The sequence below is a fragment of the Pocillopora verrucosa genome, chromosome 9 (genome assembly GCF_036669915.1).
Source record: "Pocillopora verrucosa isolate sample1 chromosome 9, ASM3666991v2, whole genome shotgun sequence".
NCBI classification, from domain to species: Eukaryota; Metazoa; Cnidaria; class Anthozoa; order Scleractinia; family Pocilloporidae; genus Pocillopora; species Pocillopora verrucosa.
The window spans coordinates 18,769,114-18,793,256 of record NC_089320.1 but is presented as its reverse complement, the minus strand read 5'-3'; the positions used below and the strand labels follow the sequence as shown (position 1 = coordinate 18,793,256).

Sequence of the window (24,143 nt, the reverse complement as noted above, 5' to 3'; positions counted from 1 at the left end):
TATTCAGTCAACGAAATATTCAGTTTTACAACTGTATGTGGCTTTTTCTTTTCTAGGAAGACAAATCGTTAACTCTGAATTATGAAGACTTGATGGGTCAGTTTGAATTCACTCTGAAAAAGACGATCAAAAGCGAACGCATCAGTGCCAGTTTTCCTGCAATTCTGGGTGTGAACGCTTTCGGAGGGGTGCTGTCCGAGTTCATCGCGTCAAGGTGATTGACTTTCTCGTCTGTCATTCTATAACCAGTCATAGCACTCGTTATAACTGTTAGTCACTTGTTTGAAGGCATAGAAACAAGGCGGTTATACTTTAAAGTTTATCAGGCGTAGTAGCTTGTGACATCCAAACGAGGCTTAGTAACTTGTGACCTCTAAACAAGGCTGAGAGACAAATTGCACCTAAAGAAAGCTTAGAAGGAAAGGAAATACAAACGAAGCTGATTAAAAAGGGTATGGGAACGACGTTAGGAAACGGATGGCTTGTAAGCATGAACAACTAAAACAATGACATATTGAAAAATGGAGGAAAAAAATAGAATGACTTGCTAACTAGTCTTTTGATTTAAAAAATTTAGTATTGAATTGAGATATGATGTTACTGCCTTCTTATACTGTGGCCCATGTCGATTCCATAAGGTTTATGCTCTTTTCCAACTTCGTTAAGCAGGTTCACTCAATTTGTTTTTTTTTTCCCGAACAGAACACGACCGGAAAAACAGACCAAGGAAACCAGGGTAAAAAAAACTAATAGAAGGAAGTAGATAGTGGACAGTTCACAGATTATCACGCCGCTAAGGCGGTGGCGAGGGTTGTGCGAGGTTACCCAGTTCGGATTAACGTGGCGTTGATTTTGATTTTTCTCATTTTTCTTTTCCGTAGCATCAAAAGAAAGTTCATTTGAAGAAGCGAAAACCATCTGAGCTCACGGTGAGGATTGTAAATAAGACACGTATCAATGTCTTTTGTTTTTCTCTTTCTTCTGTCGTTAAAATGTAATTAATTGAAAGGAAACCCTGGAATAATTATTAGTCCGAGTAACCAAGAATCTTGATAGTAAGGACCCAAAATTGTGCCAGGTTTGATTAGTTAGAAATTGTTCTTTTGATGGCGTTATCTTTTCGTTGAAGTATTGCTTGGGGAAAAAGAACAGAAATAAGGATATATCAAGGATGGAGGTTTTTTTAGCCTCCGTGCAGTGCTGAAGATTCGTCATGACTTGGGAAATTTTACAGTAAATGAACAGTATTCCCAGCCAATTTTATTTGTTGTATTTTATAATTACTATTTAATACTAATCCTTAATACTCTTTGTTCATCCTTTGCAAACTATGAAGTGAAAGACTCAACTTCTTTCGTGCGTTGTTCCCTCAATTCCCCATTGCGCAATAAAATTCAAATTGCCCTATCATTAAGTTATGTACATATATTAAATCAGCCAATAAGAATTTTTCGGTAAGGCTTTCATCAGCAGCGCTCGAAAAGAGGTGAAGTAAGTCCTGTGCGATATCTTCGTTTCACCGTGCTATGTAGCGCAAATTTTATGGCGTTTGCCTCACCGAGCGACCAGCCCACTACCAGGCTGAGAAGGTGGTCTAGTATAGGATTACGGAGTCGTACATCAAGCGTAGAAGCATTTTCGGTATGTTTGTCGCTAATTAATTGCGCTAATGAAATGTAATGAAAATTAGCGCCGATCGGTGATCTTTAGACTGTTGTTACATTTTCAATTTGTGCGGGCAATCAAATTAATCTGTTTTTTTGTTTTGTTTTTTTCAATATTTTTTAAACAATCTTGTTTCGCTTTGAAGTTTAGTTTGATTATGGCATATAATGACGTTCTTGACACCCTGTTTTGTTGAAAAAGCTCGTTCTGATTTGCTTTTTTCATTTATCTTGATTTCATTTACTGTTCAGCGTTTATTGTATCGTTCCGTCTGCTCTTACAACGTTTGAAGACTCAGAGTTAAATTAATTTTTTCCAATGAATTAGCTTTGTTTTAATACAACTACAGTATGATTATCGTCGATGTAGTCTTTTCAACAATATAGTTTCGAATCCATTGCTACCTCGTAACTAATCTCGCCCCAAATTTCTCATTGAACGGCTCTTTAATGAATATGGACGATTAATTTCTTAAATTTTTTTCGCCTTTAGTACGCCACATGGTTCAATTAAAACCTGCACGTTAGAGTCGAATCGGTTGCGATTGTCTGAAATTTTGGACTGAGCTGAACTGTATAGTCGTCCCCATGTTCGTTCCGAGTCTAGTCACGTATTAACAATAGATTCTTTTCCGTTGAATATCTTCCCTAGCGACATTCGAACGAGAAATTGTCGCTCCGAGTGCTGTCTCCTTGACATTAAAAACTAGACACTTCACCTCACGATTTTGGAGGAAGATAGTAAGCTCGGTAACTATTGCTTTCATTCTAGTTTTGTTCCACATGTTTTGATAAATAATGTCTCTTTTTTATTGCAGGAGTTCAATGGTCATAGATTCTCTACCACTCAATTCAGTATACCAACATTTTGTGAGCAGTGCGGAGGGTTTATATGGGGATTGGACAAAGGATTCGTCTGCCAAGGTACCACACCTACTTTCTTAATTTTGATGATTGTTTCAGATTTGTCATTAAAAGCACTGCCCAATATTTTGTCTTTGTAGCTATGTTACTTTAAATTGACGATCGACAAGTCAGCTTTTTTTGCACATTTTTGATACGCAAAAGAATACGAAAATGACTTGCTAAGTGTCCATGTATTCAGTATTTTGTTGATTGAGAGCACTGCAAGAAAGTCTATAAAGGAGGGAATCCAGTGGGCTTTTTACAAAAAATGTAACAAAGTAAGTAAATGCGAGACTATTGGGCGACGAGTTAGTGACGGATCTATGGATCTATGTAAATGTTTTTGTTCCTTTCCGTCTGGTTATCATCTGTTGTACAAGCAGGAAACTATCCAAATGATGTAGGTCGCGTAGACTCTGGGTACCCATTCTTTGTTATGTGTCGCAAAAAGCGACATGGTAGAAATATCGGATTTCATTTGAAAGTGTCGATCTTCGTAACTTCTTTTGCATCATCTCTCGTAGAGTGCAGATTCACTTGTCACAAAAAGTGTCACACCAAGTCTCAGAACATTTGTAGGAAGGGAACGAACAGATCTAAAGGAAAGGTAATATGCCCTTATACCAAGGTGACCTCTTTGGGCCGGTTATTTGAACTAGTTTAGCAGTTGTTTAACAAAACCGCGTTCTAAGCCATCTTCGATTCAGCTGAACTTTCTATCTGAACATTTATTTTTGTGCACAGTGTTAAGTAGGCCGAAGGCTATTTATGGAAGGACATCTATTTAATTAAATTAACCTTCTCACAGAGAACCGCTGAGGCCCATTCTTTCGTAAAACAGCGGTTTGGGGTAGACCTCATGTAAAACCGGCCCTATCACTTTGTGAAGGTGTTTTGGAATTTAGAATTACAGAATTGCAGGTGGTAACTCAAGTTTAGCTCTGTTATTTTCTTGTGCTTTATTGAATGTGAGTTTATTGTCTCTTTCAGACGGAACTGTTCGGCGGTGATCTATCAGACCTTGTATCAAATGAAAACTCTGTACCACCGTTAGTAGACAAACTCATTCAAGATATTGAGGCCAGAGGTGAGTAACTTGGTTACTGTCGTTACCTACTAACAATTCTTTGAAGTAGATTAAAAAAAGAAAATAAATAAATAAAGCATTAATAACTGTAGCTGCGGTACGAGTGCTGACGAAGGAAAAGTTGGTTCCAGACCAAGGATGAATGGTTAACGGACGTATCATCGAATCGTTCATTTGGTACTTAAATTACTTCTTGAAATCAGAGAAAGTGGCGGTGAGGACAGAGGAAGACTTTTGTTTGACTGCAATGAAGGCTAATGCATTTTTCCTTTATATGCTCATGTATTTATTTATTTATTTATATTTATATTATATTCTTCTGCTTATATTCTTGTACATTTATTTATTCTTTTTCCCTGAATACAAAGGTTTATACAGTGAGGGCCTCTATAGAAAGTCACCGAGCAATGTTGCAGTAAAAAAGCTTAAGAACGACATTTGTACCTTGGGTGAGTGGTGATTTTACTGATTGCTACATATTCTAGATATATGTTTTAGATATTTCAATTCCAATGTGGCCAGCTTTGCCAGGTAACTATGCTGCGCTATAGTGACGTCATGAACGATAATCTACGTCACGTTGCTTAGAAACCGTAACGCAAACAGGGTCTCAACCACTTCGCGGAAGATGAAAGAGTGACAGTTTTAATCCCCTCGTCTCTTTATGAGACAGTTTGGTTGGTCTTATGGTTAGAGCATTGGACTCCGGAACGTTAGGTCTGGGTTAGTGCCTAGGCCGTGTTGTTTTCGTGCTGTGTCTTTCCAACCTGGAGTAAACAACACGAACCACTTTTCAGTCTCTTCTATGTACATTTATTGTTTTTATAGTAAAAAAAAAATGCGCGTTAACTGAAAGATATGAATTTTCTGTTCTCGCGGCACGAATAATGTCCCACTCTTGAGTTATTTATTGCCCTTGCCACTCGAACATAAATTTCATATCTTGTCGCTACCGTGTAATATCCTCTATATCATTTGGTTTCATCCACTGAGTTATTAATGTAACTTAGCCACCGTAGAGAGTTCTTAAAGCTGGTATTTCGAGCGTCAGCCCTTCGTGAGAGCAAATGGTTGACTGAGATTGTCATCCTTTCCGTCCACGGGGAGAAGAAATACTCCCAATTGTAACCCTAGCCTAAGGAAACGTTGTTTAATTTGGGCAGTAATCCACCACGCTTGAAAGACTTTCCTTCTCACCTGTATTGGTATACGGCTTATTAAAGACGGCTTTTGTTTGCAGGAATTGAAAATGTGTCATTAGATGAGTACACTGTACATGTCGTAGCTGGCGTTTTGAAGCTGTTCTTCAGGCAGCTGGCTGTTCCCGTCATTGCTGCTGATTTTTACACGGATTTCATGCGCACTTCAGGTCAGTTCACGCATATCACCTGTTGTTATGCCCTCTATACGGTTGTCTCGTGTTGTGTTGCTTCCGTGGCCAGATTCTAATCGACGATCAATTTGATTTGGCTAGTTTTGTTGCTGCAGCTGTGATTTAAACCACCGCCTGCTGCGGTCAAAGATAGGTGCACAAACAAATTTGTCTCACTGCTTTGCATTATTTTGTCGCAGAACTAACCGATGAAAAGTTACGTCTGCAAGCTCTTTACAATCTGGTACAAAAGTTACCTCGGGCCTGTCGAAACACCCTGGAGAGACTTGTTTTTCATCTTGCCAGGTAAGATCGTTAAACTATTTGTAAATAATACTTTAAATTGGAGTACTGATTTAGCTTTCCGCCAATTTGATAGAAAAACAGCGTCTGAGGCGTTGCGGTTAACTGAAGTTTCTTGAGTTTATATATCAGTGACGGATCTAGGGGAGGGGCTTGGGGGGCCTGCCCGCCCCGTCCCCCCTCCCCTTAGCTTAAGGTCTGGATCCGCCACTGAGTATGTTTTTGAAGTTTAGGCCAAACTTAACACCAGCGTGAAATAATCGCACGATTTCACTCAACTTATGATGAGTAAAATAAATTTACCAAATAAATTTTCTTCTTTTTGTCTTGTAGAATAACACAACAACAGGAGGTGAACCTTATGAATGCAAATGCCCTGGCAATAATTTGGGCACAGTGTATTATGGCCACACCCCCCGGAATGAGCGCGTTAGAAATCATGCAAGACGTTAGTAAACAGACCAAGTAAGTGTCCACGTTCTGGTAAGATTCACATACTTAGGTAAAATTACAATCCAGTGGCGGATCCAGACCTTGAGCTAAAAGGAGGTGGGGGGGGGGGGCGGTTTCTTGTCGCTTGCCCTGCCGGCTTCTCTTCCTACTGCGATTCTTTTTTTTTTTTTTTTTACCCGAAATAAGGAAGGGGGCGCCCCGGGCCCCCCGGAACCTTCCCTAGGTCCGCCACTGCAATGAAACAAGTCGCAGAAAATGAATCCTAAAAAAGAACTCACCGTTCGAAGAGGTTTTGAAACCTTTCCATTCACAGCGGTTTCTCGTTTTGAGTATGTTTTGCGATCTCTTTAATTATAACATTTGATTTCCAATTCGTTAGATGTCTTGAAACCCTGATTCTTGGTCAGTTATCCAAGATCCGAGCGACAATCAACAACATCCGGGAAATTGATAACGCGTCAGAATCTGCTCACAAACGCTTGTCCATGTTGAACGTCAACGAAGGAGAGGTAACTCAACAATCGTTTGGATTTCATGTGTCGTTACTTTGTAGTTAGGCAACCACGTCGAGGGTCGCGACGATGATGTTGCTGTAGCTGTTGTGTGACCATGCCTGTCACGTTATCGTTATTATACTGTGACTATGCCGTTCATGTTGTGACGACTATTTTGTGGCCTTGCCTGTTGGGGTACTGTGACTGTTGTTTGAACGTTCCCGTAATGTTACAGTAACGCTGTGTTGCCTTGGATTTTATAAGATTGTGACTACAACCCGTAATGTTATGCAGACTATTGCATGAGTTTACCTGTTCCGTGAGTGTGAATGTTGTGTGACATGTCTCTAGTGTGTTGTTTTGACTGCTGCGTGACTGTGCTTGTTATGTTGCTCAGCTTTTTATGTGAATGTCCCTTTTGTATACTGTACTTGTTGCGAGATCAGCGTAGGTCGTCAGCATGCAAAACACGTCAGCGTGTCAAACAGTTGGTTTCGATTCTTTCAAAGAAGATCATTGATTGACTTTTACGCCCTCTGATACGCTTCTCTGATCACAGGATGAGGGTTTGGTAGAGAACGATCTAGAAGGCGAAGAAGAGGAAAAGCGTCTTCTCACGCAGCAGTTAGATGAACTTCGAGAACAGAGGTGAGATCATTATCTCTTTAATGTACGCAGAAACGTGTGAGACGTAATAACATGACTTAACGCGCTGGACTCGGGATTCAGAGCCCCAGGCTCAAGCCCCAGCGGCGTCACTGTTTTGTGTTCTTGATTAAGACAGACCACTCACAATACCGCTCCTTACAAAAAAAAAATCAAGGGAGCTTATCAAACATTCTGCTACTTGTAAATCACTCGCTACGTGATAGGCAATCGGCACGCCCTTTTACTTTCATCGGTGATCAAAATGTAAGTTGTCTCCAGTATCCATACTTCGCACTAGAAACAACTGAATAATGAGAGTAATAAAAACTCAGTGGGGTGCTGTTTGGCGCTACTTTGAACGGGGAGGTCACATATAATTTTAGGACGTAAACGGTTTACTGGAGGAGGGAAGTGGTTGGGGTAGGTTCGATACACTGATTATCAAGTTTTCGCAAATTTTGGTAGTGGTGGACTTCTGAGTTGTAGACAAAATTTTATTTTCAGTATTGTATATGATTTTGTTTTTCTTTTAGAGCTGTTTTGACAGCCAAACTGATAAGCTTAGAGCCCCGTAGGGGGGGAGACAGTGGAGAAGACATGACTAGTGATGATTGTCAAACAGATGACGACTTAGAGGTAACTGAGGAGGAGAGAGTGGAAGAGTACGCAGTTTCCTTTGACCTCCCTGGTGAGTAGGACATGAGCCTCAAACACTTTAGTTTGATGGCTTTCACTCCCGTAAAGTCCCTTAACCCTTTCACCCCCAAGATCTCATTACTAATTCTCCTTGCTGTCTGTCATACAATTCTTATGATGTTGGTTCGGAGAATCTGGCATTGGATCAACCACTAATCCCCTAACTCGGTGATATTTGTCTTTATTCTCATCACTTTTCTGCTTGATATTGAATTGACACCATAAGGAGAAATTCTACCTTGGTCACTTATGAGAGTTAAAAGTTTAAATTTTTTTTCGTCTAGAAAAGATTAACTCGTATGTTTTTGTCGTCATTAATGTTCTTAATCCGTTGATGAGAAAAGGTAAACGTCTTAATAAGAGGGTCTCCTCTGGATAAAACACCAAATTCTCGGGAAAAAAGTCAAAGAGAATCGTAGAATAACAAGAAAGGAGAACTGATGACCAGATATTGGGAGTGAAAATGCTTATTCAGTTAGAGTTAGAGCCACGAAAAGGTTTTCCCCGTGCGAAATTGTGACCAAAAGAGAGAATTCGAAAATAATGACGAGGTTTTTATCGTTTTAAAGGTCCTAGACCAACGTAACAAAGCCTTAAAGCCAAACAGAATTGAAAGTCTGATAAAGTGATTTAACCCAGATTAAATTTGTAATTCCTCTTACTGTCAACCATACAATTCTTAGTGTTAGTTCAGAGAATTTAGCTTTGGATCAACTAATTATCCCCAAATTGATATTTGTCTTTATTCTCGTCACTTATCTGGTTGATATTGTATTGATATTGTAGCGGAAAATTCTGTCTTGGTCACTCATGGGAATTCAAGGGTTAATGTATGCATCGTTCATTTATTGTCTAATGGTGGACTTGAACATTTGAAATGTGTTGGAATTAATGATGCGTGTTTTTGAAAATCTTTCATGGACACTTAACCCTATGACCCCTAAGAGTTACTAGCATCTAATCTCTCCTTATAATATCACCACTGAATCAAACATTAAGGTAATGAGAATAAGGGAAATGATCACCAACTAAAGAAGCTCTTGATTGTTAAACAAATTCTCTTTGTCAGCACCTTAGGAAATGTATGTAGAACTGTGTGGAGAATATGCATACTGATGCTAGGGTTTGAGGGGTTTAACAGCTCAACGAAGATGTTTTGCTTTCCTGCTTCTCTCAATTTCATTTTTTTGTCTACTCCTTGTGATTTGTCCGTCGATCATGGCTAAGGTTTGATGTAATTTTACTTCTTCGTTTCAGCCACCCCGGTCCAGTTAGTTCATCTTACAAAGAACCGCGTCAAACAACCAGTTGTCAGGCGGCGGAGGCCAACAAGGGCCAAGCTACGCGAGCATGCAGTTCTGAGATGAAATATTCTGTGACTTGTAATCTACAGAAAGGGTTACAATTGTGACTTCAGTGAAGGGCAAGCGACAATCATTCTTCACTGGTTTTGGAGTTTGCCAATTCCTTATCGTTCACGGAAGCCTTTCAGGGTAAAAGTCAAGTAAGAGGTCATGCGACGTGTTTTTTGTAATAATAGTGACCGAGGATGTCGACCAGTGAGACTAGGATGATTTTACGCACTCAGAAAAAAACACGGATGAATAACGATTGCAGATATCGCCTCAGCGAATTGTCTCTTTGATTTCGTTGGTCGCAGGAACCACAGGGCTTTCCTTAACTCAACGTCACATAGACCGTCAGGCAAGTCCACGTGAGGTAGTCTTTTGTGAGATGGGACGTCACGCAACTATCTGAGAGGACTCTTGCAGATGCGGTGTCTTACACAAAGTAATCTAAGAATCTCAGCGATAGACTCAATTAAAATACGTCTACTGCAATTCATAGACGCCATTGTTATTGAGAACGAACATTCATTAGATATTCATTCATTATTTGATTTTGAAGAGATTTTTTAAAATTGAATCGTATATTGCTGCTTCAACATGTCGAGTAAACGTGATTTGGTGCATTTCTTGATCATGCTCAATTCTGATATCATTTAAGACTGATTTCTAGAGCTTAAAAAATAAGTAACTTGGTACGGGGCGGAATCTTATGTTGATAATAATTACTAGGGTTTTTCGAGGGATAATGCTTGTGAAACTTCGTCATGCCAACCGAGTGTGAAATTAAAGTGTAATTCGAACTTTTGTAGATGCAACCTCTTTCACATGGTCTCGAAGGGAAGGGTGACCGGAGAAACCTTGGGCATGAGGTTGTTATAAAGCTGTGGCGCAGGCGCCAATTTGATACGCTCAAAGCCTCATGGAATGGATGCAATAATATTAGAAAAAAAAAAGAAAAGAATCAAATAATCTTGAATCTACATTGCGACAGCAATGAGCTTTGCGTGCAGTAATTAAAACAATCAAAATAATTTCCCTTGTTTTCAATGCAAGGAGCCGATATCATAGATAGATAAATAAAGAAGTGTTTCAACCTTTTTTATTGAAACTGTACCATCAACCTTGTATTGGATAAATGGATGATACAATTATATTGAAAAATGAAATTATTCTATTAGATGTAGGTAGAGGAAAAAGGGATGAAAACGGCCTGAGGAGACTTTTTTTTTTTTTTTCATAGGCATTAAATGTCCCTAGCTTGCAGGCCATTTGAATCATTTTACTTGGGCATACGCAAACCAAATATGAAGTCAAAAAATTGTAACAAAATATTAATTCCATATGGTAGGAGTTATTTAATTTATACGTAATGTTGAAAATTGGTTAATGAACGGCTTCCATTAGTTTTGTACGCGGTCTATTGTAATATATTTGCTCGTACATGTTCTGATCTTGCTGTCATGCGATATAAGATGAGAGTGGCAATTTTAAGAGAGTGTAATGAATCTTAAAGTTGTACTGTTTGTTACGTAGTTTCTTTGTTCGTTTTTTCCTTTTTTAAAACTAAATACGAGCACACTCTTACCTCCCAAAGTTGTCTTGTGTTGTCATTTAGGTAAAGGTTATTGAGCGAATTGTTAACGCGGGAACTAGGCGCGCAGCTGGCAAAGAAATTGATCTCACTGCGCATGCCCGACATTTGACTCCTGTGTTGAAAACGTCACTTTGGTAGGAAATTTTAACACCAAAAATGAAACGACTTAACAAGTAAAGAAGCGAGGTTGTTCTAGGATGAGAGAGTAATTCAGGATTCAGGAATATCAACAAGAATGCGAACAAATAGAATATCATCCGCTAAAAAGTTGCCAGCTTCAAGTTCTTCGTGTCTAACAAAATCATCAAATCCGACAATGATGGCTCTCTCATCTCGACCAGGCCGATCAATTCCCTTTCTTCTGACGTCATCACGTTTGAAGTCGTGAACTTTTCGTGTGCGAGTTAAATCCTTTCTCGCTTCAGGATCTGGATTTTGATCCAACAATGAAAACGTGTACCGAGGTTTGATCGGCCAGGAAAGTACTGCGTCATACTCTCCACACAAGACGCATGCGTACAAAGACAAGGAACGCCCAGTTTCTTTGCCTCTACCATTGATGTAGGCCCACACGACAATCTTGTAGCCAAATGCCGAAGTATAGAAGGGCTCGCTTGTCATTGGGTCTTCGCTGCGTCCCGACTGAACGCGTTGTAATCTTCGGGAGAAATTCGAAATTCGCCAAACAAGTTCTCCGTAACCGTTGAGTCCTGGATAACGAGCTAACCCGTTCTGGGGCATTTCCTGTTCATGTTTCTCTAACTCGGCCATTCTCTGCCTCAACTCCTTTTCGTGTTTAGATTGATGCTTTTTCTGCTCTTTTAATTGTTCAGACAATCGATTCATCGTTTTTTCTTGGTCGGCATTATTTTTTAGCGTTTCCTCACACACAGCTGTCAGTTTGCCGACACTTTCCATCAGCTGATTTATATTTTCTTCTTGTTTCCTCAGTCGCCCTCGCTGTATTCCCATTTCTGTTCTCTGCTCTTTGATCACTTCCAAAGCCAATTGTAGATGTTCCTCAGAATTGTCTTGAAGGTGCTTCGTCAAGTCACTTCTAGGACCCTGCAAAAGTCACGTTTGAGTAAAAATATAAGGAGTTAAATGATGATTTATAGAAGTAGACGGATCTCAAGTTGAGAGGACACGATTGCCAACATTATGGCTTATTCTAAAGGTTTATAGTTATTTTCACACTGAGGGTATCTAGTCTCCCTCTATCTCGCGTGATGCATAAAATGTTTTGGCCGAAAAAGGATTAAAAGCCGCGTGGGATGCCCACATCCGTAGTATAGGATTGGGTATTTCTAGACACTCCCAGGACTTCGGAAATGGGAGTGATCTAAAAATAACTCAACAAGTATCACCAAAGGCACTCGACAGGCTCAATTTCTTAGCGTGATCCTCACTTAATTAGGGAAGTTAAGTGTTTATCTCGAGTTAGATTACTAAGTTGCCTTCACAGAGCAGGAGATTTCCGAAGATGCTTCCTCAGGATGTTACCCACCTCAGTCAATCATTTGTTTTATCCTTAACGGGTTGAGAATATCTCTTAGGTTAGGAATTTGAGCTCCCATAAGCCTCAAGGATTTACGAATTACTGATTAGTTCCCCTTACATCTAGAGTCACAATTCTGTCACATTTTCGATATTTTAGGGATCGCTTTTGTACACACAGTAAGAACCAGCAATCACGGTGATGGATGAATCATAACCAGACCATATTTGAGATGGTTTGGAAACCCTAACAGATAGCCTGACGAGCCTTCCATGGCTTGTTAGCGAGAATCTGATTATGATTTCGGTAGAGAATCATCATTCCATACTAATGACAAATGCTTGCGTCTTTCAATGTCTCAGAAATTACCATGAAATAGAATGATGCCTAGTGGAAACGTGGACGGAGTTACTTATTAAGATTATTAAGACGAGGATTTTGGACCGAAGAGATTGAACGGTCACGATTCAGACATAGTCACATGCTTAGCACAAGAGATTTTAATGATGTTTATGGTTCATCCTACATTTTATATCATGCTGTATATTTAAATGTGCATGCGTGTTTCCATCTTTATTATTTGGAATAGAAAGTCGGTTTCTAGGGATATTTGAGCAGCTTTTACACACTGAATTAACATTTTCTTCGCTTCACGACTCAAGCAACACAAGCTATTGACAACTGATGCGTTCATGTATAGCTCTGGAGCGTTCATTGATTTCACGACAGTATATGTTCGTAATGCCACCTTACCGGCATTCAAACACGCGAAGTTTTTTTTTTTCCGGCAAGGAGAAACGTACATGTGCCTTGCTCTGATTGCCTCTTTTGAACATCGCTAAAGACTTTTTGATCCCATTTCTTCGGCATGCACTTACATCAAACTCCGGGTTAAAACTGTACTCGAGAGCACTGACGTTTTATTGTGTCCCTTAAATTTAAGTTGAATTTTACTTCTCTCATAGATCTTATTTGTAATAACTTATCATGACCAGGGGTAGAAAACACAGTAAAAAAAACCAAAACAAAACAAAACGGCAGGGTTTTGAAACCCAACTGATACAAATTACCTGGAAGGCACATCCAATGTCGTGATAGACACACTGTTCGCAGGTCTTCGGGCATTCTTCCATGATATGATTGGAAAGCTGCAATTTAAAAACCACAAAAACACCGTTTACATTGGTTTGCGAAAAAATATGTAGCAGTTTATCGATTAAGAAAGTAGCACAGAAGATGAATGAATCATCTGTTGTTTTTATATCTTTTTCTGTGGGTGGTAAAGCTGCGCGTAGCCTAAGGCTAAAAAAACATTATATTTTGATATCGTTGAAGTTCGTAGAACTCTAATTGGACAGCCCTTTTTGCTTTAAGCTGAAAGTTTCAAATTTCTACAACATAACATTGACTTTATAGACAAGGTGTCGTCATCACTTCGAAAAAAAACACTCGTTTCGCTGAACTTTCCACTTTTAAGTTTATCCAACTTTGCGTGATCTAAATTGCTGCGGAGTTCTTTGGAAAAGAAAACACCTTTGTCAAGTCCGTCAATTGCAAATCTTTCAGTTACAAATATTTTTTAAAAGCCGGAAAAGAAGTTTTGCGTAGAAGCAGCTTATCTTTTTATAAAACGCACCATGTCGGCGCCTTTTCTTGATCTACTTGGTCAAAGGTCGTTTAATTACAGACTTCCTACTCCAGACAAATCTCCATATAAATGCAAATTGAATGTCCAGCGGTTAGGAAAATCGCATGCAAATGCAATGCTCATTTCTGCCTTAATGTTGTATCACTTTAGTTTTCCGTAAGTAATCAAATACAGTTCACAGAGAATCGTTATACTTTCAGTCTGCTTGAATTCCTTGGAGGTAGTTTCCGAAGAGTATTTGGTTTTTATCATTAATTTAAATCTTTTATCATTGTTCGAGTTACAATCCGCCGTTATTGCTGATAAAATATCCTTTCCACACTATGCAAGTTTGCAGCAGAACGGATCAAGACTAAAAGGCGATGGCATTAAGAGCTTCGCTGAATTCAAATTCTTTAAAACATATGCTTAATAGTGGAGACCCGAATTCACATCCTCAAAGGTACCTCAAATTTCCTATAATTATTTCAACAAATGACTCCACAGAACTGAAGAGAAACTTAAGAATGCTATAGTCAGGCTACTGGGGACTGAATATTGCAAAAATTCCAAACGATATGCAATAGCGGAAGGTTTAACATTTACTTGGGGTCAAGATAAATTGTGATCAGATTAGATAAACTAGCATTTTAAAACAATGAAACCATGGCGAGTTTAACCCAAATATTTTCATGAACTTTTTCAAATTCCCACAATTTAGTTGCATTTCTAGTAACAGATTATTTATATCTGGTTGTTCATCGATAATTCTTGTGGTTATAACATCGTTAAAATAAATTAAGATGTTTCTGCATAGATAACCTCTAATATCGACAGATGGTTCTTATCGTAAAATCAATTTATTTCCCTAGCAGCAAATATTTAGTACCCTCGCTCATGTACGATGAAAATGACTAATTTTAGAAGAAATTTTAGTTTCTCCCGAAGCATATCAAGAACTTCGAAAATCCAGCAAAATCCGTTATTGTTTGACTTTAAAACACTAAAAATAAGTTGTCAATAAAATGCAGCCAGCCGGATCATGAAAAGCATTACATAATTAGCGCAAAAATTAAGAACAGAATAATTCATAAATTGTAGGGAATTGAGGTCAATGGTTGATATTCATCAAAAAATTAGACAGCAATTCATTATATTGAATTTTTTAGCTTATATATTAAGACCACTTCATCTGGGTTCAGGAGCCGAGATCGTCAGTTTAGCAGCACGATCTCGCTTGAGTTGCTTCGCTTTCAGAAGGAAAATTCCATCGCGGTTACGGAGCTGTAAATTCAATCCGACCACTGCCGATCACAGGAGAAATTTCAGCTTTGGTGGAGAAAACTGACCTGGTCAGGGAATCTTACAACTCCCGATTGCTTAGTACTAGGTCATTAAACCGTGATCAAGCTAATCGAGCTTTCCTTTAGTAAAGAACGATGTTACTTGCAGTGGAAAGCATAGTTATGGAAAGATCATTGGGATTTCAGAAACCAGGCTAGCCAGCTCGTTTGACGAAACTCATATAAAGCGGCCTTAGTTCCGAGTTTTAAAAAAGAGCTTACCTTTTCCCTTGGCACCTCCATCTTTCCACACATGTTAGGACATTTGACTGGAAATAAAGGGCAGACGTCAAGATGATTCTGTGGGGAAGACAATATCGAATATTTTAGCGATAACCGCGATTTGCTATCCATTTTGACTACAAAGATGAAAATATGTGTACAAATTTGCGCTAAATTTTCACAAGCAAGCGACGCTTCCCATTAAGTCCAACGAATCTTTGAAACGCCAGCGCCGGTTTCCGATACATGACATTAAAGAATGTGAAAGGAAATACGGTGTGAAGCGGTCTACAGCGATGTGAATATTTCACCATCGCATCTTTCAACAAGACTTTCAACTTGTATGTATAATGACAAACGTATTGCACGCGTTAACGCGTGATAGAAAAGAACTGTTTCCATTAAATTATCGGACCACTTACCTATTATCTCACGCGACGAATAATTGCAAAATTTACGAAGATAATTTAAAAACTCGCTAACGATTTTGAGCGAAAAACACTTATTTTCGGAAAATTATTTTCCTGATTTCCTAGCAAAACGCCGTGATAAATATTCAGCGTTCCCCGCGCTCTTTGTAGACTTGTTTTCGTGACTTAAAAATGCGGCTGTCTGTTGGTTGTAAGCAAATCACTTTCAAACTTTGTGAATAAATGGGTGCTTCGCGAGACAGAGAACCGTTTATCTCGATTACAACTAATGATTTCATCGCCACAGGCGAACATTAATCAAAACATTATCGAAGCCCCACGGCCATGAGAATTGGAATTTGTTCAAAGTTTACGATTGCGGTTTTAAGTAGCACTGCCATCTTACCTCTGTTGTTTCTTTTGAAAACACGATTTAAATCCTTTTCACCTATTACACATCATTACGTTAATTGACTTCCACTCTACTTTAAGCCTTTTCAATTCCGCTGTGTTTAAGTTCTTTTAGAACGTCGACAGGAATCGACTAGAAATTCCTTTGTAACAAGAATTTCGATATTCACCTCTTGAACACTGTCATCTCCATGAAACTAACTTCACTATTCGAAAAATTTACCACAAATGAACATGGAACTTACCTTAAGTTTTAAGTAGCTTTCGTTTCATAATTTTCAAAGAAGAATTAAAACTGATTTAAAGCGGCTTTTTGAGACAGTCTGCGAGCCAGCATGTCATTAATCATATGATCTCTGCGCCGGAATGAAAAATGGAACTGAATAAATTGAAGTGTAGGCACGCATAAAGATATTGCCGCATTGTATTTTGAACAAGTTATGAGAGAGGTTTCCGAGTTCGTTTGTTTGTGAAACAATAGTTTCCCGCCCTATTCTCACAAAAATGTAATTGTGTCGACTAGCCATGCGAAGAATGTTTAAAAAGTGCATAAAGCCACATAATTTGAGATGTCAGAGCAGTTTCTAGTCAATATGCACTTGATAATGCGAGTAGTCTATATTGTATTTAGCTCATGCTTGGCAATGTGACGAGGTATGCACGGAAGACACTCTTGAAATTCATTCTCTGGTATCGTAATTTTTTCCGATGACGCGTGCTTGCACTGGAATGAATTATGTGTTAACCATGCAGACAGATGTTGATGATGACTGATGCCAGAGTTTTTTAAACCACAAAATTTCTCGGCTAGACTTCGTCGATCGTAAATGTGACCTTTTAATCTCGTATCTCGAACAATTGAGTATTTGTGAGTATTTTAAATCTTAAGTTTCGGTGAAAAGAATTAAAAATACTAAGCGCAATATCATGTTGTAAATACAATGTAGCCTATAGCCAAACGCGTCTGCTTTATGCACTCTTCGTCAGCAGTTATCTGCACAAAAGGGTTTGTCAGGCACATGGATGTGGTGTATACCAAAATAACATTTCCCTTAGTGCCTTTTTTGTATTCTAAGTAAGACTTGAAAATAAATCTCCGATGTTTACTTTTATAGGATTTAATGAATTGAAAAGTCATTTGAAAGCTGACATTTAGTCGAGATCTCGAAGCATTTTATAACATCAGCATTCACACGAGCTGGCGAGCTGCAGTAAATAATATAACTGAAGCTTTCAGCCCATCATCAACTGTCTTCAGTGCCTAAATTTTCGACTTCTAAATTGTAATGAAATAATTCCTTCTAGCTTATAAAATTGCACGCAATGTTGGTTTTAGGGCCTGGCCCGAAAAGGGGGAGGGGGGTGGGCAGGGAAGGTATAAATGAAGCTTTGGGGAAGGGGAAGGTAACTATGAAGCTATGGGAGAGGGGTGGCAGTGTTACGCCGATCTCTTCTCTCTTCAAACCTTGATACTACCTAAGATAAAATCCACTTATTTCGTTAGCCGTTCTAAGACGGAAAATTGAGTAATTGACGGCAAATCGACCTTTGGAAGTCATGTCCAACTTATTCAGACAGCGTTTCAATTAGATTAATAACAATTTTGGGGTACAACACAACAAGCAATTATGCTGCTAGTTCACTCCCTGTTTAAGGCTTCCATTCCCTTCTACGAATATTAAAAATACAGGGAAACTTATCCTCAGGGAACGCCCTCGGGATTACAGAAAATATTCTTGTCAAGAGATCCCATCAATAAAGGCAAATTGTAGGAAGTTTGTAGAGATTTCTATTCAGTCGCAACTCATGTTTGCATGTCTCGAATGAGATGGATGCCTGGATATATGTGTCCTAATGGAGTATAATGACCCCTGAAAGTCATGTCAAGCTTACTTGTGTTTCCAATTAGGTTAAAAGAAGGCGTAATGCCAAGTTCACTCCCTGTTTAAGGCTTCCAGTCCCTTCTTTGAATGTTTAAGCTGCAGGGTGACTAATACCCAGGGGGGCCCCGTCGGTATCAGAGAAAATGTCCCTTGAAAAGGGGGACTCAAATATGGGTTACTAGAATGAGAATGACATCAAGATGAAAGTGTCCCAGAAGAGCAGTTCTATTGTATCTACAAATCTCACCTTCAAAGCCAGCGTAACTGGTGCCATGTCGTCTTTGCAAAATTTGCAAGAAACATCTGTACTTAATTGGCTTCCCATATTGTTGCCCTCAGGTGTTTCCTGTAGATGTGCAAAATAAAACATTCACTGATGCGTAATCCCTCGGCAAAAAGTTTTAGTGCGTCTTTGTCCCTTCAGCCTGTAGTCACCATGAAATTCATCCTTTCTCTTAACATGCATGGAGTTCTTGGTGCATTCTGATAATTTCATATGACCGAGGTTGATTATTAGATTCACGTCATCCCTTTTAAGCCCTTACACCCTGACATCAGCCTACATATTCTCTTAACTGTTTTCTATACATTTTTTTAGGTGCTGACCAGGAGAATTTGTTTACCAACAAGAGCTTCTTTAGTTGGTGATCATTTCCTTTATTCCCACGACCTTTACGTGTAATTCAGGGATGACACTGTGAGGAGAAATTAGATGCTCGTCACTCTTAGGGATTAAAGAGTTGATTGCCTTAAGTGATAAGAGGATTTTTCAGGTTGAGGTTAAAACCTTTATTACAAGATTATAAAAATACACTTAACATTCCGTTTGGGAGTCGAGAAAGTTCCGTTATACTAACGAGGAAGTAAGTTTGGTACTAACAAACTTTTCACGGTAATGAGTGTTTATAGGTGGGTAAGGGGGGGGCGGCGGCGAGTGCTTCATTGTCATTATTCTTAGGCGCAAGAATGTATGAATTTACAGAAATATGAATAGTTCTTTCAACATTATTTCTCTCCATTTTAACTCCTTTTTCTCCTTTGGTGCTTTTCATTTTCATGGTACTTGTCAGATTAAAAACGTGGAAGATAATGGCAACAAGATTAATGATCACAAGAAAGTTCCAACTTGTGAAGTATGTTATTTAATCGATCTAAGCTGTGGGAGACCACACATGTATAAGTTTTGTCGATCTACTTCCTAAATAGATATAGAGATAATCAATTTATTTCACCAACCCCCACCTCACCCTCCAAAGAAAAGTTAGCAGTGCTTAACCGCGCAATAAAATAAGAGATGACACGGTACCCAGCGTGGCGGACACTTGACGAACACACGAATAACACACGCCCAAGAGACCAGACACACTGACAAAGGAACAGTTTCCCCTTTGATCTCAGCCCCGAAAATTGGTGTGAAAAACGCGTGCTCTGGCAAATCGAGTACCTACTGTACATCACTCAAGTTTCTAGTATTGAGAAAGAAAATGGCCTCTTTAACTGTTTTCTCGATAGAGATACCACTTGCGCATAACATTTTTGGCATCGCCTTTTCTCTTACCCTGCATACACCCAAAGCAATTTGGTATTGTTCCCAGACTACTCTTCCCTGAGTTCTCCCCGACCAAGGAAGTCAAAGGTAACTGGATATAATGTTGCCAAAAGTATCACCGCGTTAAGCTATTTATGGCGTCGTGACAACTTCTTTTAACTGAGACTGACGTTACCCAGTAAACCAAAGTAGTCTCGCAGATGATTCGTGGATTATATTCCTAGGAAGAATTTGCTTCTAAAATTGACAAATTTGTAGTTCCTTGCTTTTCTTTCGAGTTAATTAGCTAACAAAAGCTGTGAAGTGCTGCTTTTGGCTGATATCATTAGGCTCTTAGCAAACAAGCAACTCAAGGTCACACTCAGTGGTGAAATGACAGCTTATGATGACAGGAGATTTATAGGAGTTTCACGGCCACCCATTCAAGCTACAATAAATGAAAATCAGTAAATAACGGAAAGGAAATGCTTGTTGTGCAAAAATTTAGCTAACAATTACTGCATTTCTTTTCTCCACCGCAGTAAGGCAATTAACAGAAGAAGAAATATTTTGAATTCGTGAAATATCTGCTAATTGCCATTACCTTGATAATCATTTACGGACTTAAAAGAAATCCGGAAAGATCAAAGAGAGGTATCCTACGATATTCAGCTTGCCTAAGGCATTGTGGGGAGAACTGGAAATTCACGGAAATTTGAAGACTGTACTTTTGATGCAAATTTAACTGATATACCTGATTAGTATCTGAATAAACCCTCTAAGAACTAGTGGAGGATTAGGAGATTACAGATGACCCAGTTCCACCCACGGCGAGAGAAACTTTTTATGAGAAAGTCTTTCAGAGAGGCATCCCAAATTGAAAAAAAAAAAAAAAATCCTTGCAACTTCGTTGATAGAAAACACCAGCCGGCGGAGCTTTTCGGACAGAGAAAAAATGAATCCTACCTGACATTTTAGTGCACTTTTTGCTTATAATCGAGAAAAAAGGTGAAACCGCGCTTAATCATCGTTCGCACTGCGGTCACGAACTATTAATTTTCTACTGCAATCAAGAACGGACCCTCAGCGGAAAAATTGAAATTCAGCTCACGAGGAGCGTTTCGGAAAAAGAACTTACCTTTGTGTTGTCTGGGAAGCAGTGAAAATATTGCTTTAAGCAGACCGATAAAAATTTCTGTATGGTATCGGTTTCCAGCCGTTGCGAATCGTTCGACAAAACATCGCCATTCTTCGGACAATCGCATTCACCCACCGCTCGGGAAAAGAACTCGCCAACGACAACAGCTTCCAGTTGCGAGGTCATGGCTGTTATCCAATAATAAAGGCTACTGTTTTGAAATTTGCGTTGTCCCTTTCGATGTGGCAGTGGACTGGCAATTCTGTGAAATCTCGTCAACTCTACGGAAGTCCAAGGCGCCGTTTTTCTGCCGGTCGCGGAAAGAACAACAAACCAAGTTTTGACAACGTCGAAATAATTAAATTACAATTAGTATGATAGTGCAATTAGAATAAAGTTTACAATACCGTACTATTGTTTAGGTATGTCCTATGTTGGTTACATGTATACTGAACACTTAGGAATACAGCATTGGTATTACCTTACTTTTAAATACGTTATAATATGCCAAATTTGCCGATAACGACATACATGTTCAATAATGTCCGTTTTCAATGCCGCTCTTTACGCCGTAAGTGTTTCTGAGATGTGTGATCTCTAGAGATAAGAAGAGAGAGAAATGCTGGACTAATTTCGATGGCATACGGCTTATCTGCGTAGAAAAATGTAAAAAAAAATGACGTTGCGAGGTTTGTTTAGAATCAGTCATAAATACACAAGGTAACCACATTTTGGAATATTCACCTGTTCTGAAATATTCTTGGTATACTCGGCCCTACGCGTGTGTTAATTTGTTGTCTCTTCATCACAAATTAAATTAGCAACTCCGAACACTGACCAATGAACTCGATAATTAAAGGATGTTGGTAAGCCTAAAAGCAATTTTTAAAGACCGATCGTGCCATGATAATACTGTAACGTGATTATGCCCAAGCAATATCATAATTTTTATCTGATATGCCGCGTTGTATCAAAGGATATATCTTTTGCTCGGGCTGATAACTACCTTTAAGCTCTTCTAAAGCACGAACATGTTTAATTCGTTATATTTGCGGTTGAGAGAGTCAACTTTGGAGGATATGACAAACCTTTGAAATACATACTCAATGAAATTCTTGAATAGCGAATTTGATTAAAATGGGTGAAACTATGCAAAGCCTATCGCGCGCATGTCTCAACTCAACATAGCTTCGCGAAGCACATCAATCCTTTTCTTGCGTCACTGTCACAATGAAAATGGCAAAAGATTTCAATTTAGATAAAGAGAATTAAGCTATTGAGGGTGGCCAGTGAAAAAGAGAGATGCACAGTTAAAATGAAACCAGCGCCAAGATGGGCTTGATAAACAGAACCTGTAAATTCAGCAACAACAACTGTGAAAATTTTTCTCCCGAAAAAGCTTACGAAAAGTAGGAGAGGTCATCGCTGCACAACATCCATGCTAGCACGGCAGCCTTTACCAGGCTCTCCACGGAGTAGGGTGAGATGACGAGCGAGCGACACGTGGTGATTTTCGGGAAATCAGCTTTTCTAATCTCCCGCCTTATAATGATTTTCACCAACACGCCCTTCGCTTGTCTCCACTAGAGCCTGGTGGTAGACTAGTAAGTGATCAACATTCAAATGTGTTTTTTTGGCACTAACAAATACATCCATGGAGTCATATACCAGTAGCAGTGACTGAGACGAACAATACTCATCCTTCCTTCACAAAACAGCAGCTTTAGGAGACCAGAAGGCACTGGCAGTGGATGACTCCAGCTCGTTTAGTGCACACTGACTTCAGCCGGCTGACCTTGGCCAATCGCATGAAAAACTTCATTCAAGTCTGCCCTTAAGGGCGAAAAGTCAAGAATATATCCATGGGGAAAACGCTGGACTTGAAATGGTGGTCGTTTTAGATATGAAATCTTGCCTCCTTTGCAGGCGATGTTAGTTCGTGTCACGCAAGTCGTTCACTCCTTCACCAACGCTTTCTGGTACTGAAGCGAACGTCCAGCGAGACAACAACAAACAACGTCCGCGATGGAGACTGTGTAACAGAGGGTAGCGTTGCGTGGCATCCTGAAGTGTTTTGAAGCTTAGAGAAGATTATCCACTAGTTTTCTATGGGGCCTTAAGCGCGAAGAAGATTTCATTCTCAGAAACAGAACAAATGCTGGTATTTCATTTAAAGTAAAATCAATGCACTAATAGTGTTCAGCTATTTCATTTCACAACTAAACAAAAGATATCTTTAAATCGGACCAATTTTCGCGTCGTCGCCTCCGCCAGTATTTTATGGCCGGATATACCTTAATTATCTTTTAACCGGATGTAAATTGGGCGAGTTTGTCCTACCAGTTATCTGTCTTGAATGCACGGGTGGTATGGTGTTTATGAATACCAGGTCACGACCTTTGACCAATACTCTGAGCCAAAACATCAGCACCACTTGCGAATTCTTATAAGAGGATTTGAGATTTTCCAGGATTTTACGATAAAATTGTTATAATCCTGTTCCTATGCCCCCGTAATGCTAAGGAAAATAAACCGATGCATGAAACCGAAACTAGTGACAAATATTTTCCGAAATTTATTGTGGGCGATGACATCTTGAATGCACATGGAACAAATTCAAGTAACAATGAGTCGAAATTGGTCCAGAACAAATTCCGAGATAAGGATTTCATTGAATACATATTGCTTAAAAATGCAGTGATTTCACTACGTTTAGAGAGTCTTGCTACTTCAAATGCAAAATAAACATTCCTTTGTAAAATCGAATGAGCTCATCTTTTTTAAGTCTGTTTAGGGATGAATGCATGACTTTTTAATCGCCAGAGAATATTCTAATGCATGGGTGCAATTCTCAAGTAACGACCATGCAAGCGTGCAAGGCGTAGCTTTAACGACGAAAGCTCTCTGTATCACGACTAAATCCGTCACAAATACCACACTTTGCACTCAAAACCGGCCTCAGAGGATCACGAGAGAAAATGAGCATTTAACAATAAAGATTGCTCGATTTTTACTCGCTAAAGTGGACGAGCAATGCCTAAATGCTTCGCACTCTTGGAGACTAAAAAGACCATAGGACAAAAATATAAATATGATAGATTCAGTTCAAAGTCAGCAGGATTGTAAACACGTACGTACTCCAACACAAATCCTCCCCCTCAATGTTACACGCAGCTAGAGCGCTCATTCATTAAGAGGCTGAACAGTTGATTTTATTCTAGCTAATGCAAAATATTAATTCTGCTTACCTTTGCGCATAAACGCTTGCAGCTTTGTCCTGAAGGACGAACAACGGCCAAGTACGCCTCTTGTAGAGCGGGAAAGCGTATAAATAAAACGAGTTATCGCCGCAGGCGGCAAACTGAAATAGAACTCGTGTTGACGTCAATGTTATTTTCCCGGATATTCCGAGAATGATGAATTAGTCCCTTTCCCGTCGGCACGCCCAACAACACAAAAGTAAACTTCTATTATCTCTGCGGTCAAGCTGATTAATTAGTACGGCCTTCTGCTTCCC

General features: G+C 39.2%; 2 protein-coding genes across 3 annotated transcripts in view; one reads left to right on the top strand and one right to left on the bottom strand.

Annotated features, from left to right (window-relative positions):
* The window catches only part of LOC131793572 (unconventional myosin-IXb), a 37,753-nt gene extending 27,188 nt beyond the window's left edge, over positions 1 to 10,565 (top strand). Inside the window, 14 exon segments of the mRNA XM_066172771.1 lie at positions 57 to 214; positions 703 to 736; positions 882 to 929; positions 2,483 to 2,588; positions 3,095 to 3,177; positions 3,561 to 3,657; positions 4,026 to 4,106; positions 4,898 to 5,026; positions 5,230 to 5,335; positions 5,666 to 5,797; positions 6,165 to 6,294; positions 6,839 to 6,927; positions 7,461 to 7,615; positions 8,881 to 10,565. Of these exon segments, the coding sequence (XP_066028868.1) occupies positions 57 to 214; positions 703 to 736; positions 882 to 929; positions 2,483 to 2,588; positions 3,095 to 3,177; positions 3,561 to 3,657; positions 4,026 to 4,106; positions 4,898 to 5,026; positions 5,230 to 5,335; positions 5,666 to 5,797; positions 6,165 to 6,294; positions 6,839 to 6,927; positions 7,461 to 7,615; positions 8,881 to 8,990 (1,458 nt within the window). The 3' untranslated portion in view covers positions 8,991 to 10,565.
* On the bottom strand, positions 10,042 to 23,982 carry LOC131793571 (TNF receptor-associated factor 2-like). 2 transcript variants are annotated; one of them, XM_059110985.2, is made up of 6 exons: positions 23,875 to 23,982; positions 20,627 to 20,933; positions 18,208 to 18,306; positions 15,257 to 15,334; positions 13,135 to 13,212; positions 10,042 to 11,631 (listed from the first exon to the last, which is right to left on the bottom strand). In XM_059110985.2, the coding sequence occupies exons 2-6, from the start codon at positions 20,810 to 20,812 to the stop codon at positions 10,777 to 10,779; spliced, it is 1,296 nt and encodes a 431-aa protein (XP_058966968.2). In that variant the 5' UTR covers positions 20,813 to 20,933; positions 23,875 to 23,982; the 3' UTR covers positions 10,042 to 10,776. The 2 variants fall into 2 exon arrangements, with proteins under 2 accessions (XP_058966968.2, XP_058966967.2); XM_059110984.2 differs by lacking the exon at positions 23,875 to 23,982 and adding an exon at positions 21,034 to 21,043.
* Between the last annotated feature and the right edge of the window lie 161 nt (positions 23,983 to 24,143).